Raw genomic sequence first — 16,428 nt, forward strand, 5'->3', positions numbered from 1 at the left:
CGGGCAAAATATGGGGGGCGTGGCTTCGATTGGGGGCGTGGTCAGCTCGCTGAAAGAAAAAATAAAAATAAATAAAAACTATACTTACCATCCCCGTTCCTGATCCAGACCCCCTCCGCCGGCGGCGCCGCTCTTCTCCTCTTCCCTCTTCTCTTCGATCTATGGGAGAGACGTTATTACGTCTCTCCCATAGAACAGCATAGACACTAGAGGTCAATTATGACCCCTAGTGTCTGTGCCACTATGCTGTGCGGTGCGCGATGACGTCATCGCGCATCGCACAGCAGAGATCCTCAAGACGAAGGGAAACTAGACCGTAGCGTCTAGTTTCCCTTCATGGAGAGGACCTTTGCTGTGCGGTGCGCGATGACGTCATCGCGCACCGCACAACTAAGGTCCTCTCCATGAAGGGAAACTAGACGCTACGCGTCTGGTTCCCTTCAAAGCGGGGGGGCACAGCAGGGCACTACGGGGGGCACAGTGGCGGATCTTGCCCTGGTGCGGCGCCCTCCGGATGGCGCCGGCGCCCTCCGGAAGGCGGCGCCCCGGGCAAAAGTACCGCTTGCCCGTGGCAAGAACCGCCACTGATGAGTATCTATCTATCTATCTATCTATCTATCTATCTATCTATCTACAGCTTTGCAGGGCCCTGGTAATGAGGGGGCCTAGCCAGTGAGGGGGCGTGGCCAGATCGCTGTATTAAAAATAGTAAAAAAACATAACTTGCAGGCGGCGGTGGGCGGGAGGGAAGGCGCAATAGCTCCCTTTCCTTTCATCACGCTGCAGCAGCCTCTCTTCCAGCCCAGCACACACTGGCATTTACTGGGTGAGAGAGGCAGCTTCAGTGGCAGCCAGTCCTTTATCCCAACCTGATGTGCAGTGGTTGGCAATGGGGAAGGGAGAGGTCAGCGGGATCGTGGTCCCCTCCAATGGCCCGGACACCGGGTAAAAAGTACCCCCCCCTTCTCTGCACCACTTTGTGTGTATTTATATATATATATATATATATATATATATATATATATCGCTGTGATCTCGCTGTGAACCACCCAGGTGGTGCTGTACATGCAGGTGCCCCTTCAGGGCTTGGAGCCCAGAGGCAGGCGAGGAGCTGTCTCTGGGAGTTCCGCTCCTGTCATGAATAAGATAAGGATGTGTGCTAAAGGATAAAACCGGCAATCTGAGAATGATGTCAGATTATATTTCTGTCCTATACTGTCATTTACATTTGTAAATTATTATATTTTCTCTTTCAGGCGTCTCCAGAACACAATTCAAAGTATGATGGTTTAATTAGTGGTTTAAGTCACATCTCCGGAAAAGGTACAGTGTTATACATTTCCTATATATATATATATATATATATATATATATATATATTTGTAAGTCAGTTACTGTAAGTGATGAAAGTCTTTCTTTACAGCAAATATCATTGTTTGATATTATTTTTAATGGCATGATTACAGTGAAATGACTCAAAAGAAATTACTTCAAAGTCTATTCAAATGAGTAAAGTCATACTACATACACTACCATTCACAGGTTCCGATTCAGTGTGTGCTCGGACCCGGGAGCACAAGCATCACAGTTTAACATCACAATTAGTAGAAACATCATACAATACATGTTAAGAAAGGATGAGTGCTTTCATGTTACATTCAGCATTTTATTCATGTACCTGACATTTTAAGTAAAAATTTGTCCAAAAAAAATGTACAGGGAAATTTGAGATTTTGACAAGAAAAAACAGAACAGTAACTCTGACATTTGAAATTGCAGCCCTCCACCTCATCCTTCCCACAAGGTAGTGCAGGTTAAACACACTTGATTCCCTGAGGGCTCTTCTAAATAAGAGTTTCCTCTTGTGTTTCAGAACACAACCATTAGCAAAATAGTATAAAGAGTTATTGATCTCAATGCTGAACAGTGTATACCGCCTAAATATATGTCAGTGATATACGCAGAACGCTGTACAAGGGGAAATATAATGAAATTTCGTTTTGTTCAATTTGGAACACAAGAGAAAACCGCGCTCTGGATGAACACTTATCAGAGGTCTGTACACAAGCACTACATTATCTAAAAGAAAGCTATGAACTGTGCAATGGACAAAGGTGGCAGAGTAAAGATATTACTGGAACCCAGTGACATGTGGTCAGGGGAGGCAGGTGGGGCATGGCTTTTCCTGTCATTCAGTTAGAGTTTTGATTATATAAAGTATGTGAAACATACAAAAAATATATTAGAAAATATATTCTCTTTGTTTTATTCTAATCATTTTAATAGTCAAAACTCTGGAGTAAAAAGTCTATGGCAGGTGAGGCAGTGCCTACCCTGTCTACCTCTTCCGCACATCTCTGATCAAAGCTCACCAAATTTCCAACACTATATACTGCTGCACCTGTGTATACTGCCCATATGTACCCTTTGGTTCATATATTGTGTGTAAATCTGGCTCTGGTACTAGCCAGTACCTGCTGAACCATTTACTGTACCTCACCGCGCAACCCTACTGAAACCTCAAATATGAATAGAGTCTTACTATGAAGACAGATGTTGGCCCTCCAATGTTAGGGCTATACCTGTAGAGAGGTTATGAGACCATTATTACCACTTTGTGATGTCCTCATCTTTAGCAAGCCACCTTTCCCTTCATGCTAAATGTTCTTACAGATACGTAAGTGCCCCCAGGTCTTAACCTATAAAAAAAGGAAAGGTTATCATAACAAGCTATTGCTTAGGTTTTAGGAGGGAGAGGATGCTATGCAGAATGCCCAAGAGATGAGTAGTTGTGACTGGACACAGAACTAATGAAGTCAGAAAGGCTCAGGGTGGAAGAAAGCAGGTCCCAGTAAGCAACAGAGCTGAAAGCAAACAAACAACTTTGTATACAAACTAAGGTCAGGGCTGGCAGCAGAGAAGCTATAATGACTAGGCACTGCTGGATCATGTCTACCAGAAAACAAACTATAATGATTAGGCCAGTGGTTCCCAAACGTTTTTGAATCATTGCACCCAAGAGCATCTGAATTATTTTCATGGCTTCCCTTACTGAGAAATGTAGAAATAAATATTAAATGAAATAAACTGAGTTTATATTTCATTCTTAGTTATGTGGCGGGGGACAAGATTTGCTTCTGTTTGTCCACATATTTTATGATTGGCAGCCACCAGCACTGGTTTTGAGTATTTCATTGACCATATATATTTTGAATTGGACTTGGACCACCAATCCAAGGCACCACTGCAAGTGTCCTAAGGCACCCCAGGGTGCCACGGCACACAGTTTGAGAACCACTGGATTAGGCAATGCATGAGTCAGGGTTGGTACCAGGCTATAACAACTAGGCAATGTTGGGTCAGTGTAGACAGCAGACAAAATAGTAATACAAAAACAGGCCAAGGTAGGGGCAGGAGAAGGCCATAGAATCCAAAAGACAAACCAAAACACAATTGTACTGAAAGTACTGTAACAGCGCTAAAATAAATCTATGCAGAGACAGGTGGAAAGGATCAATCAACAATTTAATAAATAAAAATATGTATTATAATACCTGTTGTAACAATTTAAAAGTTAATTTGTGCACATAAAGAGCATTTTAAAAAACCATGGCTAGCTGTGAAAAGCCAAATGGGATCTAATATAGGACATGAATGGTTTTAATATCCAGTGGTTGGTGGACCTCAGTTATCCTAAGCCACAAAAGATGTAAGTCTCTCCACAAATAGTTACCAATCCTGGAGGTGCCAATGCAAAATTCCCTGGCGATATCTCAGCAGGTGAAGATCTCAGCGCACCAGTTGTGGGAAATTGGTTAGTCCTCCATTAGCAGTGGGATGGTAGTGGGAAGGGTCTCAGGCTTGTTTAGAAATCCACCGTCCAAATTGTCATGGATGATAAGTGTCCCAAGATCCAGCAGGTAAATTCTTACGCATTTTGCTGTCTTCAGGGGGCAGCTTTGTCAGACAGCGAAACGCGTAAGGTCCAAAAGACAAACCAAGTTGGCAAAACTTTAAATATTACAGAAATGCAGGATTAGCTTTTTTTTTTTTTTTTTTGCTACACTGAAAACATGCCAGATTTTTCACACACATCAAAATACAAAAAAAATCCATAAAATTCAATCTTAAGTGATAATATCATCATGCAAGAACCTTATTGCTTCACCAACTAGTCCTTGTCTCCTCTGTTTATATGATAGGCTTTGCTATTTTCCACATGTGCACTAGAAAAAAAATGTAACTTTTTTTGTTTTGTTTTGTTTATCTAAAAAATAAATCTTTATTTCTGCAATAAAGAATTATTTTCCTGTCTTCAATTTCAGTTACTGTCAGTGATTGGAGAGCAGCAGCTATACTTGTACTGCTGCTGTCCTTATTTTGCATGGGTAAGCCTTCACAGGAGAACCCCAGCGATACTTGATGATGACCACCACCAATGGTAGCCTTATAGGAACTAACCCAATCTTGGATAAAAATGTTTTATAAAGCTTTGATAAATAGAAACCTTACTGTCCTAATTAGTATTCTGTACAAAATGTCAAACATGGCAAAAAAATTGCTTTCATTTTGACTTTTTGGGGTAAATGTAATAGGGTGTGGGAAGCCGGAGGTGCGGGAGTTTGAGCAAGAAATCCCGTATTTTCAAGGGATATGGTCATTAGGTTGATACCACTTAGGTCGACAGTTATTTAGTCGACCACTATTGGTCGACATGCATTAGGTCGACAGGGTCACTAGGTCAACATGGTCATTAGGTCGACAGTTCAAAAGGTCGACATGAGTTTTTCACATTTTTTTCAATTTTTGAACTTTTTCATACTGTAAAATCCACGTGGACTACAATTAAGAATGGTAACCTGTGCCGAATGCAGCGAGCCATGCGAGGGGACACGGTGCACTAATTGTGGTTCCCTGTCACTTTACGAAGAAAACTACACCAAAAAAGGTTAAAAAAATGATGTCGACCTTTTGACCTGTCGACCTAGTACATATCGACCTAATGACCATGTCGACCAATAGTGGTCGGCCTAAATGATTGGCGACCTAAGTTGTGTCGACCCAACGACCCATATCTATTTTTAAAGCGGCAAAATTTACAAGGCAAAACCAACCTGGTTTTGCCTTTTTAAATGATTGCCACTTTAAAAATACAGGCATTCTAACACAAACTCCAGCACCTCCGGCTTTTCACACCCTATTACATTTACCCCCTTATCTGCAAATTAGTTTCATTTCTATACAATTTCCTAACATGATGCTTGTACCTTGTTTTGATTCTTAGGCAACACCACAACTGTAGTTGGTGTAAAGCTGCAAGACCTGATTCCAGACAAGGAGAATCTAATGCTTTACTATAGATATGAAGGCTCACTCACCACTCCCTCTTGTAATGAGACAGTCACCTGGACTGTATTTAATAATACAATTAAGCTGGCTCCAGATCAGGTACAATGTTATTTTTATTGAAATTATCTATTCTTTTCAAGACCCAGAACTGTGTAACAGCTTTGAAGCTATTATTATGCAAAAGAAAAAAATCACCATTGAGAAGCTGTAATTGAAGTGTACTGTAAATCGCCTTACAAAATTACCAAAAATATCATCCCATGCACAAAATATGTGACTCATGATCAGACCTCCAGCAGGCCTGGTGTGCTGGGGGCTGGGTGTGGCCACACGAGGGGCACAGCTTTACAGCTTGTGGCTCAGGTAATCCTCACCTACCAAACTCTGCGCCCCTGCTCATTATGAGTTAGGGTGCACGTACACTTATCCTCAAATCGCGTAAAATTGCCCCATTTAGCACACCATGGGGTTGTGAGTGGTGAAGTGGACCAATGGAGAAGTTTCCCGTAGAAACCAATCAGCTGTTACCTACAATTTTATTGAATGTACTTAACCACTTGCCTGGCATGGTCGCATCAGATGCCCATGACCATGCCTGCAAGTGTTCTATCTGACCTGGTCGCACAGGATGCGACCAGTCAGATAAACAGTGTTAGCAGCGGCAGGGAAGGGAAACTTCCCTCCGCTGCTGCTGTCAGAGGGACCGGGATGTCCCTCTGCCTCCCTGCACTCTCCCCTACTGATTGCCGTGCTACCAATCACTGCTGATCAGTCAGCATGGCAGGACTTCCCCCTCCAGCGGCTGCAGACAATAGCAGCAGCTGGGGAAGTGTAAATTAACCCCCCAAGCCCCCCCTGTGTACCTGGAGTCTGTCCCGGCTTTCAAAATTAAAACCGAGATGATCATGGTGTTCTGATGGTCACGATGTTCCTGATCGATGTTCCGATGTTTGAAAAAACTATTTAAAAAAAATATATATATATATATATATACTGTATATTATTTTTTTCTTCTTTTTTTAACTAAAATCATTTTGGATAGGGTTAAATTCATGTTCTTCACCTAATTCACTTATTAAAAAAAACCCCGACTACTTCTGAGCTTTTTGTGAAGGTAAAAATTGTTAGGTGGTTAATAAATGGTATATTAAAGCTGATTGCTTGCTATGGGCTGCTGGTCACTAGCCACACCAAGGGGAAAATGTAATAGGGTGTGAGAATCAGAAAGTGAGAGATTTTGGTAAAATTAAAAAAAAAATTTTTTTAAAGTGGCAATCATTTACTTGCCAAAATCAACCTCGTTTTGCTATGTAAATGATTGCCACTTTAAAAAAAAAAAAAAAAACAGGAGAATTTTACCAAAATCTCTCACTTTCTGATTCTCACACCCTATTACATTTCCCCCCCAAGGCACTAAACTTAAGTACCTAGTACACTATAAGTGAGCTGAGACTCAAAATTGAGGGAAAAGTATACAGTCTATGGCAGAGGTTTCTAAACGCGGTCCTCAAGGCACCCTAACAGTCCAGGATTTAGGTACATCCTCAGCACAGATGGTTAAATCAAATTGACTTAGGTGCTAATTAAGTCACCTGTGGACAAGTATGGATACATTTAAAACCTTGGACCATTGGGGTGCCTTGAGGACTGCGTTTGGGAACCTCTGATCTATGGTAAAAAGACAGTTATGATACGAGTGACCTGCACCATGCGTCAATATGTTTTATCCATGACTTTATAGTACAAAGTAATTTGCAACAAAAATGACTAATTTTAAATACCTACTGTAGTACACTATGGGTGGAATTCAATTGTTCTGCGTGCCGACCAGTGGTGGCTCCAGAGGTGGGGCTGCAGAACATTCCAAATTCAAATAGGGGAGCCACACCAACTGCCAGTGAGTCAGTTTGGAATGGCAGTTGGTGGCAGTTGGTGTGGCTCCCCTATTTGAATTTTGAAGTGTGCTGCAGCCCCACCTCTGGAGCCGCCACTGCCGCCGACAACCAGCAGATTTTGCCTAATAGACCTATTCAATTGTAGCTCAGTTCGGGCACAAATGGCTGCCGGCATCTGCATTTCAGCTTGCACTTTTCGTGATAGCGCTCAGCACTTTGGTCGGGTTTAGCTGCTTTATGTGGCTAAACCCGACCTTTATGGGCGCGATCAGGGCATAGAAACAAAACAATTGAATATTGCCCTATATGTAAACTAAGGGGCAAAATTAAGGAAAAAGTATCAAAATTGAGGAAAAAATGCACAGCAAAAGAACTGCATCTTGATTCTACCATATGGCACAAAAAGGACACATCTTCCCATACTTTTGTTTAGAGTAAATTCCCCAAATTTATATTACACATGCCCAGAAAAAAAAGCAAATGCATTTGTCCATAATGCAGATTTGGCACTTGCTATACTAGAAAGAATATTATACCTGCTGTATTACAGATTTAAAAAAAAAAAACTTTAACTCAACCCAATAAAAAAAATGTATTTTACTATCAAAACAAATGGTACAAATCTTCTCTTGTGCTCACAATCTGTTTGGGTGTAAATGCATCCAATGTACGTCTGAAACTAGGATTTTCCTGTCACTTGGGAACCATATTGGAGCAATTGTCCCAATATTGCAGTATATGGAGCCCAACATTAGTTATTACACTAGTCAACACTTTGCCTATAGTCAAGAATTTTTCAGTCCTATTAGGGTAATTTGAGGGCGCTGATTCTGCATATGACATTGGTTTTCCCAGATTGGCTCTACTTTTTGAGATAATTGGGTACCCCATGAAAAACAGTAAAACGCATATTAAGTTTTGGATATGCAGAACTGTGTAGCTTAGCATGCAGAAATTACTACAAATCACTTCAAAAGAAACTCAAGACACTCAAAATGAATATTTATTTGATGAAACAACATATAAACATGGTAAACTTTTGACATTTATTGCTTTAAAAACCGCTGCTTCTAAATTAGGGTATTCTCATTTCTGTTTCTTGTGTTTATTGAAACCTTTAACATTGACAGCACAAAAATAGCAGCCATCAGAGTGGTTTTTGGGTTCCCTCCACACCATAGGCACACCGAAGTTCAAACTTTTTTTGGTTCCATATGTCCACTGGTGAAGATTGTCTATGCAAGTTTTACAGACTTTGTGGGGAGCCCAGGGCTTATCTTGATCACCAAGCTTTATACCAAGATATGCAAGATAGGCTTGCTTCACAAATTCAGTGATGTCTTTTCTTTGCTTGAGGAATGTGTATTTGCCACAAATGTAACAAAATACATCAGGATAATTTAAGCAAGATCTTCAAGATGAACTCATGTTTGCCTGGAAAAACAACTAATTTTGCTCTTTAAAGATGTTTGTGAACGAAGAAACAAGTAACTAAAAGTATCAGATGCAGTAAGTACACAATGAAGATGAAACCACAACTACTAAGACAAGCAGGTCTAAAGCACTTATGGGAAAAATGCAATTTCAGGGTATATGCAATATTTAAAAAAATAGAACCAATCTGGGAAAACCAATGGCATATTTCCAATCAGCACCTTCAAATTACCCTAAATTCATTAAATATCCTTGACTATAGAATTTTTTATTTTTTTGTTGAACGGTGTTATTGGTCATGTTGCAAAATGCAGTTTTTAAGATGACTGTTATACCCCTTTCATACCGCACAAATAACCCGGTATATTGCCGCTGTGCGGTGTGAAAGGGGTCACTGATGAATTCCCGGGGTTGACTGACTCTGTAAATCAAAGAAGGGTTATTCCCGGGTTATAACCGGGTCAGGTGCCGTCTGAATGGTTTGCCGGGTCGATGTGAACCGGGACCCGTTCACAACATAGGCAGAGGCGCGTGGAGATGATCTCATCACCCAGAGCCGCTTCTGCACCCGCCCCCGGTGCCAGATCCACCCCCAACCCACCATGGCAACCCGATCTGGCATATTACCTGGACGGGTAGCCAATTTGAAAGGGTCCAATGCTGGGTCGCACCAGGAAAGGACCCATTTCCAATTCCTCGCACCAGGAAAGGACCCATTTCCAATTCACAGGTGTGACCCGGCATTGCGATGTGAAAGCGGCATTTTAGGCCTGTGTATGAGATCATCTTCCATCTGCAATAACAGGACCCAGTGACGCTGAAAGTCAGTGTGTAACCACAATGAAAAGTGAACTTGACCTGGAATGAGTAGCAAGATCTACCCATTTTGTAATTATGAATAAAGAAACTCAGTTTGCAGAATGTAGGTTGTGATAGACAACACAAACTTATCATACCACCAATTTTCTACTTTCTATTGAATATTTACTTTGTTAACTCAATTAGACCAGTAACCTCAGTCCAGAACAATGTATACTTACCTACCTGACCCTCTCCATGAGGGAGAAAATGCTCTGTTCCTGGACTTTCCTGGTAATGTATGATTGCTATCACCTGTGGTGAAACACCTTTCTTATCAATTAACTAGCTCACCACAGGTGATGGCAATCATACATTACCAGGAAAGTCCAGGAACAGAGCATTTTCTCCCTCATGGAGAGGGTCAGGTAGGCAAGTATGGAACAATGCCCTTTAAGTTATACATTACCTACTGGTCTATGATTTTCTGGCAGGTCTTTTGTCTTTCAGTCAATAGTTGTTATAACCTTTGAAAATCAATGTCACTAAACATTTTCAAAGAGCAATGTCGCAGCCTGTGGCTGTGCACAGAGCTTGCCCTAACCAATATGATGCCCTAGGCAAGATTTTGGCTGGTGCCCCCTAGTACCGCCGCTAGTTCTGCAGGAGATGCCTGGCATGAGTCAGCTGGCAGCTCTGCTAATGTCGGGTGCCTTTTTTTATGAAAATGCATTATATTATTTGCATTACTATGTTGCTAGGATGCACAAGCAGCTTCTGCTGATTAAAATTATATGAAGCATGCCTATATTGTGTGTGCGACTGTGGCTGTATCTGCATACGAAATGCTACATTACAGTGATTTCCAGGAATACACTGCAACGTAGCATTTCATATGCAGATACAGCCACAGTCACACACAGAATATAAGCATGCTGCATATCATTTTAATCAGCAGAAGCTGGTGGTGCCCCTAAGCATACCAAACGCCCTAGGCATTTGCCTAGTTTGCCTATGCCTAAGGCCGGCTCTGGCTGTGCATCTGTGTACACAGGGACGAATTCATGTTTGTGCGCAATGCCAATGTTCACTTTAATGGTAGACTTCACATATGCCGCGATCACACTACGTATGCGCCATGATACCTTGGCGATGCCACTCAAAGGAGAATTTAAATGCAGAGAGATTGACAGGAACAAACTGTTTGGAGGATGTGACGGGGAGTGGTGGCAAAATGCAGTCATGTCATGGCCATTTTCAGGATGTGCATCTGCCTTCATGCCTTCAGCTGAAATTGTGTGCGCAGAAAAATATGACGTCAGTGTCGCTACTGCTGCGGCCAGTCTGCGTAACCATAGACTCACTCAGGGAGATGATGTTCCTCATTATTGCATTGGTACTGCATATGTTTACACAGATATTGAGGACATTGAGATGGCTCTGGTGGGAGTCTATATTCTTTTCTGAGTGGCAGCTACACTTGCAATGTTTAGCAAGTCCGTAGCCTAAGAAATCGCAGCTGTGTAGGCATTTGTGTACAGATATGAATTAGGCCCCCAGCCACTTACATTGACATGCCCGAAACATTCCCATAACACGCCCACTGAACAGACCATTTTTTGTGTGCATATCTACCCTCTAATCTGTGTGATACATGTTCCATTTTTAGAAATTTTTGCGCATGCATTGTTGCAAATATTCGCTCAATGTGAACATCGGCAAAGCTTGTGCTTCAGAATCAGGCCCACGGTGTTTAATGCTAATCACAGCAATTGTCTGGCATGTTTGACGGTTTGACTCCAAAATACAAAATGTTATTATTACCCCGGTACTCACAGCAAAGGGGCACAAGGAAGTGTTGAGCCGATTAGCTCAGGGCAGGAAGAGGGAAAATGTCCTTCCTCCCTTATAGTTGCTAATCATTTTATAGTGAAAATTTCTGGAGTATACTAGAGTCTGACAGGGGAGGCTCTGCCTCCCTGCCTTCCCTGACTGTACGTCACTGCACCGTACAGTATACCTTCTTATAAGGGTTCCGTTGTTTGTTTTTTCAATTCAGTTCATTTAGTAAAGTTGCCCAGAAAGAGTTTTCTGCCCCTTTTGCCTTTGTGCACTAGTAGTATTAATTTGTACTTCACAAAACTCTGGGAGCACCACCAACCCAGTGCCTCCTCATATTTGCCCTACTAGGAGAGGTTTTATATAGATTTAACCTATTTTTCCTTACATTACTACACTGGTGTGGACTCAATATTTGTATTACTGACATACAACGTAAAATGAATGATGACAGACTTTTTCTACCTTTTCTTTCAAACATGGTGCCCCCTTAGTAGTTATTCTCTGGTGATCAATAGACAATAACACCCTATACTACAGAAAGAAGTAATGAGATGGGAATGTTCAGTAAACACATGGGGGCATGTGTAACAGCGTCCGAGTTTGCCTTAGGTGCAGGATGTCAGCTGATCTCGTCCATTTTTTTAAAGCGGCAAACATTTACAAGGCAAAACCATTCATTATACATGATTGCCGCTCTGAAAAAAGTCCAACTGGCCTCCCGTACCTATGGCAAACTCAGACGCTGCTACATATTTTCTATGTTATGCTTTGTTGGGTTGGCATATTAGTAATACAGAGTTTATGCATTTCCTTCAAACACATAAATAAAATGAAAAATGTATTATTATTGTCAAAGTCAGAAAAATATCTCTATGCACACTACCATATTTGCACCTCACACAGGTCCGTGCTGCGCGTGCGTACGCTCTCCCGTACGTGCGCATACTCACAGTCGCGGGCACCCGCAGGCGCACAGTATGCGTATTTACGGTAGAGTTTATGTGATCGTAGCGTGCGACTCAATCATTACATATTTTCACTATATAATGTATTTTTTAGATCATGGTCCCTTTGATAGATTCTGAAAGTTTGGTTAATATAGAATGTTCATGAACAGAGAAATCCCTCTTTGTTTGATACGAAGGGTCAGACAGGAGTAATACAGTGGTGTTTAGTATCCATCGGAAGAATATTTAATTAGAAATATTCCGGTGTTGGTTTGAAGCAGATCAATCGCTCGTGCGAATAGTTATGGACATAAGAAGTTTATGAACATTTACTTTATTTGCACTTTATTACCCATGCGGCGGGAAACCCAGTTTCCCTCCCACCTGAGCTGTTGGAAATAGTCACAGCCCACCTGTATGAATCAACCTATGACCTTTTGTTATAATGCGAGGAGGAATTCCTGTGTCCAATGAACAATGAGATTGTAGGGACCATTGAATTGCATTGTGTGTGGGGCATAAATAGAAAGGCCGATCACATCCAGCTCTCACTCTTCAACGGTTATCATTGCTGAAAATCGGGAGCTGGATGTCCAGAGGCGCATGCGATCGTTTCCTTTGTGCGTAAGTTTTTCTCCGTAATCATACTGTTTCTCTCTTGTTATTATGGGCCATATCTTTCTCTCTCTTCTCTTTCTCTCATTTTTCTCTTAAACTTAATTGTATTGTATTTACTGTGTAGTTACCTGGTTAGTTAGTCTATGTTATATTGTAGTGTATGATTTGTATTTGTATTAATTCTTTTGCAAGTATATCATTCAAAATATATATATATTAGGCGTTGGACCCTAAGCCCAGGTATCTGTGTATTTCTTATAGAGTTAAGTATTCTCAGAGCGTCGGTGACGCTCAAACTGCTTTTAAGCTAGTAAGGTTATACTGTGTTGCATTTACACCATATCACTACACAAAGGGTTTACTGCATAATACACTGTTTATGGTTTAGATATAAAGGTTTTACATTGTGAGCGTATGCGCCGCTGGTGATCTCCTCGTGGTCTCGAGCGGTCGCATCGCTATAGCGAATCATTACGGTAGTCGGCAGCCAATAGCGTGCCTGCCAGTGATCTCTTGGCCGTGAGCGAACGTAACGCTTGAGCATCTCGACCACGGCTAAGCGATTGTTACGCAACGTGCGTACCCTTACGGTACTTCATACGTAGTTAGCGTACAGTGTTCTTAGACCTCATAAAGGGTATTATATAAGATAAATAATCTGCTTTAACATTATTTTCAAGTCCTGATTTTATTATAAAATCTACACGTAGAGTTTATCTTTTTGCCAGAGCAAGAACCACAAGGAAAAAAAAATATGCCAATTAGCTTAACTCTTTTCTACATAAAAGTATTTGCTATTAATATTTACAAATTACTTTATGGAAATAATGTCATGCGAGTAATATAATTGTAAGATAGTTTAATTAGATACTGTGATACATATGAAGAATACTATTTTATATCTCTTTTCTCTACAGATAAAAGAATTCTACCAAAAGATTAAATACCCTTCTGGTGGCGCCATGGCTGAGAATTTCAGACCAACACAGAAACTAGGCAGCAGGAATGTTTTTACTTCCGGTGTAGAGGCGGTATTGCCCCACAGCAGACATTTGCTGATCTCGTTGATTGCAGTTTATGCAGTGTCTGCATCCTAATCAATGCATTATGGGAATTTCAGTCTGCATTCAAATTTGATTTTGAGCTATTGCACATTAACATCTATGGTTAACAGATCGTATGTGCTGTGGACATTAAACACTCAAGGAATCTCAAATCATGTGCTCTACCCATACTCTGGATAGCTTTGTGCACTGAATTTACTGCTTGATAAACATAACTTCTTTCAGGTTCGGGTTCAAATGTCCACACGTACAAGTCCTCACATTGCTTTTATTAAACTGTGACATAATCTCACTCCCCCCTGGTGTCACATTTTATAATAACCATTAATACAATCACACTGTGACAGACTGTAATAAATATGTTATACAGTATACACATTATTATATATGAACATGTTACAGTATGTCATTTTTTACTATGTACAAATTAAGGTTGAAGAGTTTATTTAATTATGTAAGATACAACATTAGAAAAAGCTACACAGAAATGTATAGGATTCAATTGTATATTGTTTATTTATAATCACATTGACAGTAATATACAATGTTTTCTATTTTCTAAAATTATATTATTTCACTTTGTATATAATTTTAAGTAGAAAATATTAATTAATTTTCAGTAAATTTACTGCCATAGCTAAACACTTTAGACAAAAGATAAATCATACATTTAAACGGGGGTATTCCATTTCTGGGGAGAATGGTTAGAAAAGTGGCACTGCGCCACAACTAATATCACCAATTTTACCTCATACCCAATAGAGGAGCACAGGAACATTGGTGATGTTAGAGCACTGTATTCTATCGCCAAGTGTGCAGCCGCACATCCTGGAGAATAGAATACTCCTGAATAAATCCGTATTATTCCGCATGATCTTTTTAAGATAATGATCTAACATTAAAAAAAAAAAACAGAAGAAGGTGTCACGGGAGACGCAGTTTACAGTATATAGAAGGGTAACATACAACATAGCAAGAATGAAGAGAGACACTTGAGCATATATTTATTAAAAAGGGGAAGTGATAACATCATTTATCAAGTACCAGATTTTCATTCCTAATTGTGACATTTATGCTGAAATTCCTAAAGTTGTACGGGTGAAAGTGTCCACTGAACAGAGATGATGTCAGTGATAAATCATGTGACTAATTTATCACTGAGAAATGACAAATAAATGAGTCAGTCACCTGGGCCAACAATGGATGCATAGGTAAGTTTTTTATGAGTAGTGTGACTCTAGTAAAGATAAAAGACCATTGGAAGAGAAAACTATCTATGTCCACAGTAAATATATGTCTGCAAGTTTGTTACTGTGTAATTTATAGCAAAGTTTAGTTCTATAGCTGTGAATACCATAATTAGGGGGTTATTCTGAGTTGTTAGCAAACCAGAAAAGCACAGTAATAGGCAAAACCATGTGCACTGCAGGGGGAGGGGGGGGGGGGGGGCAGGTGTAACATGTGCAGAGAGATTTAGATTTGGGTGGGGTGTGTTCAAACTGAAATCTAAATTGCAGTGTAAAAACAAAGCAGCCAGTATTTACCATGCATAGAAATAATTTAACACACCCAAATCTAACTCTCTCTGCACACCCACCTGCAGTCCAACATGGTTTTGCCCATTAGTGTCCTTTTTTGGTTTGCTAAGAACTCTGAAAACACCCCATAATGCAATAATGCAACATTGTTATGAACAGATATGTATTCTGCAGACTAAAAGTCCAGTATGTTCAGTATAATAGTTTTCATAAATAAATATCAATATTTCTCTGTTCTAGCACCGTAGTTTACTTCAATAACTTTGCGCATCACTCGGCAACAAAAGGGTGCAGCATCTGTGAGGGGTGCTTAGTTATTAATAGTATTTGATTCTTCCAAAAAAATGTTGTGCCTTTTTCACGAATGCAACACTGTTGGTGCTGGGCCACCATTTTTACAAGAAAATACAATACATTCTATAGAATCTGACGGGTTACTAGCATCAGCACATCCATGTCTTGTTTTTAAAATGTTTTAATAAATCTGCCCCCCAGTGTTTGATCATGTGACATTGGACAATTAGAGCTTATGATCTTGTAAGAGAAAGTAGGCTTGTAAAGCATTGAGTAAGTACTATATGGAAAGGCTAAATTACATCAAAAATATCTACTGTCTCTCTGTAATCCTGAAGAGACATCTTCAATTAGACTAACTGGTAACTGGGTTTTTGTTTTTTACGTAACATGAATACAATGACAAGTACATGCATTTCTTAAAAGGGAAATATAAGTGCACAGGTAACAAAATAAGCACAGGTAACAAAGTAAAATAATAACCACATCTTAATTGTCACTATGTTTACATAGCAACATTACCTAAATGTGAGGCAGATTTGGAGTTTGGAAAAAGAGTGACATAGTTGTCTATAGTAATTGTCCTTCTACTGAGACTTAGCTAACGTCAATGATAGCCTTCTTAAAGTCAGAGGGCAGTGTTCATTGT

At 40.3% G+C, this 16,428-nt stretch overlaps 1 protein-coding gene across 1 annotated transcript in view; it reads left to right on the top strand.

Moving 5' to 3' along the window:
- CA4 (carbonic anhydrase 4) overlaps positions 1-15,365 on the top strand; it is a 56,547-nt gene extending 41,182 nt beyond the window's left edge. Inside the window, exons 6-8 of the mRNA XM_063957168.1 lie at positions 1,257-1,323; positions 5,285-5,448; positions 13,801-15,365. Coding sequence (XP_063813238.1) covers positions 1,257-1,323; positions 5,285-5,448; positions 13,801-13,980 — 411 coding nt within the window. The 3' untranslated portion in view covers positions 13,981-15,365. The remainder of the gene's footprint in view (positions 1-1,256; positions 1,324-5,284; positions 5,449-13,800) is intronic.
- The last annotated feature ends 1,063 nt before the right edge of the window (positions 15,366-16,428 follow it).

Source organism: Pseudophryne corroboree, chromosome 2 (genome assembly GCF_028390025.1).
Source record: "Pseudophryne corroboree isolate aPseCor3 chromosome 2, aPseCor3.hap2, whole genome shotgun sequence".
NCBI lineage: Eukaryota > Metazoa > Chordata > Amphibia > Anura > Myobatrachidae > Pseudophryne > Pseudophryne corroboree.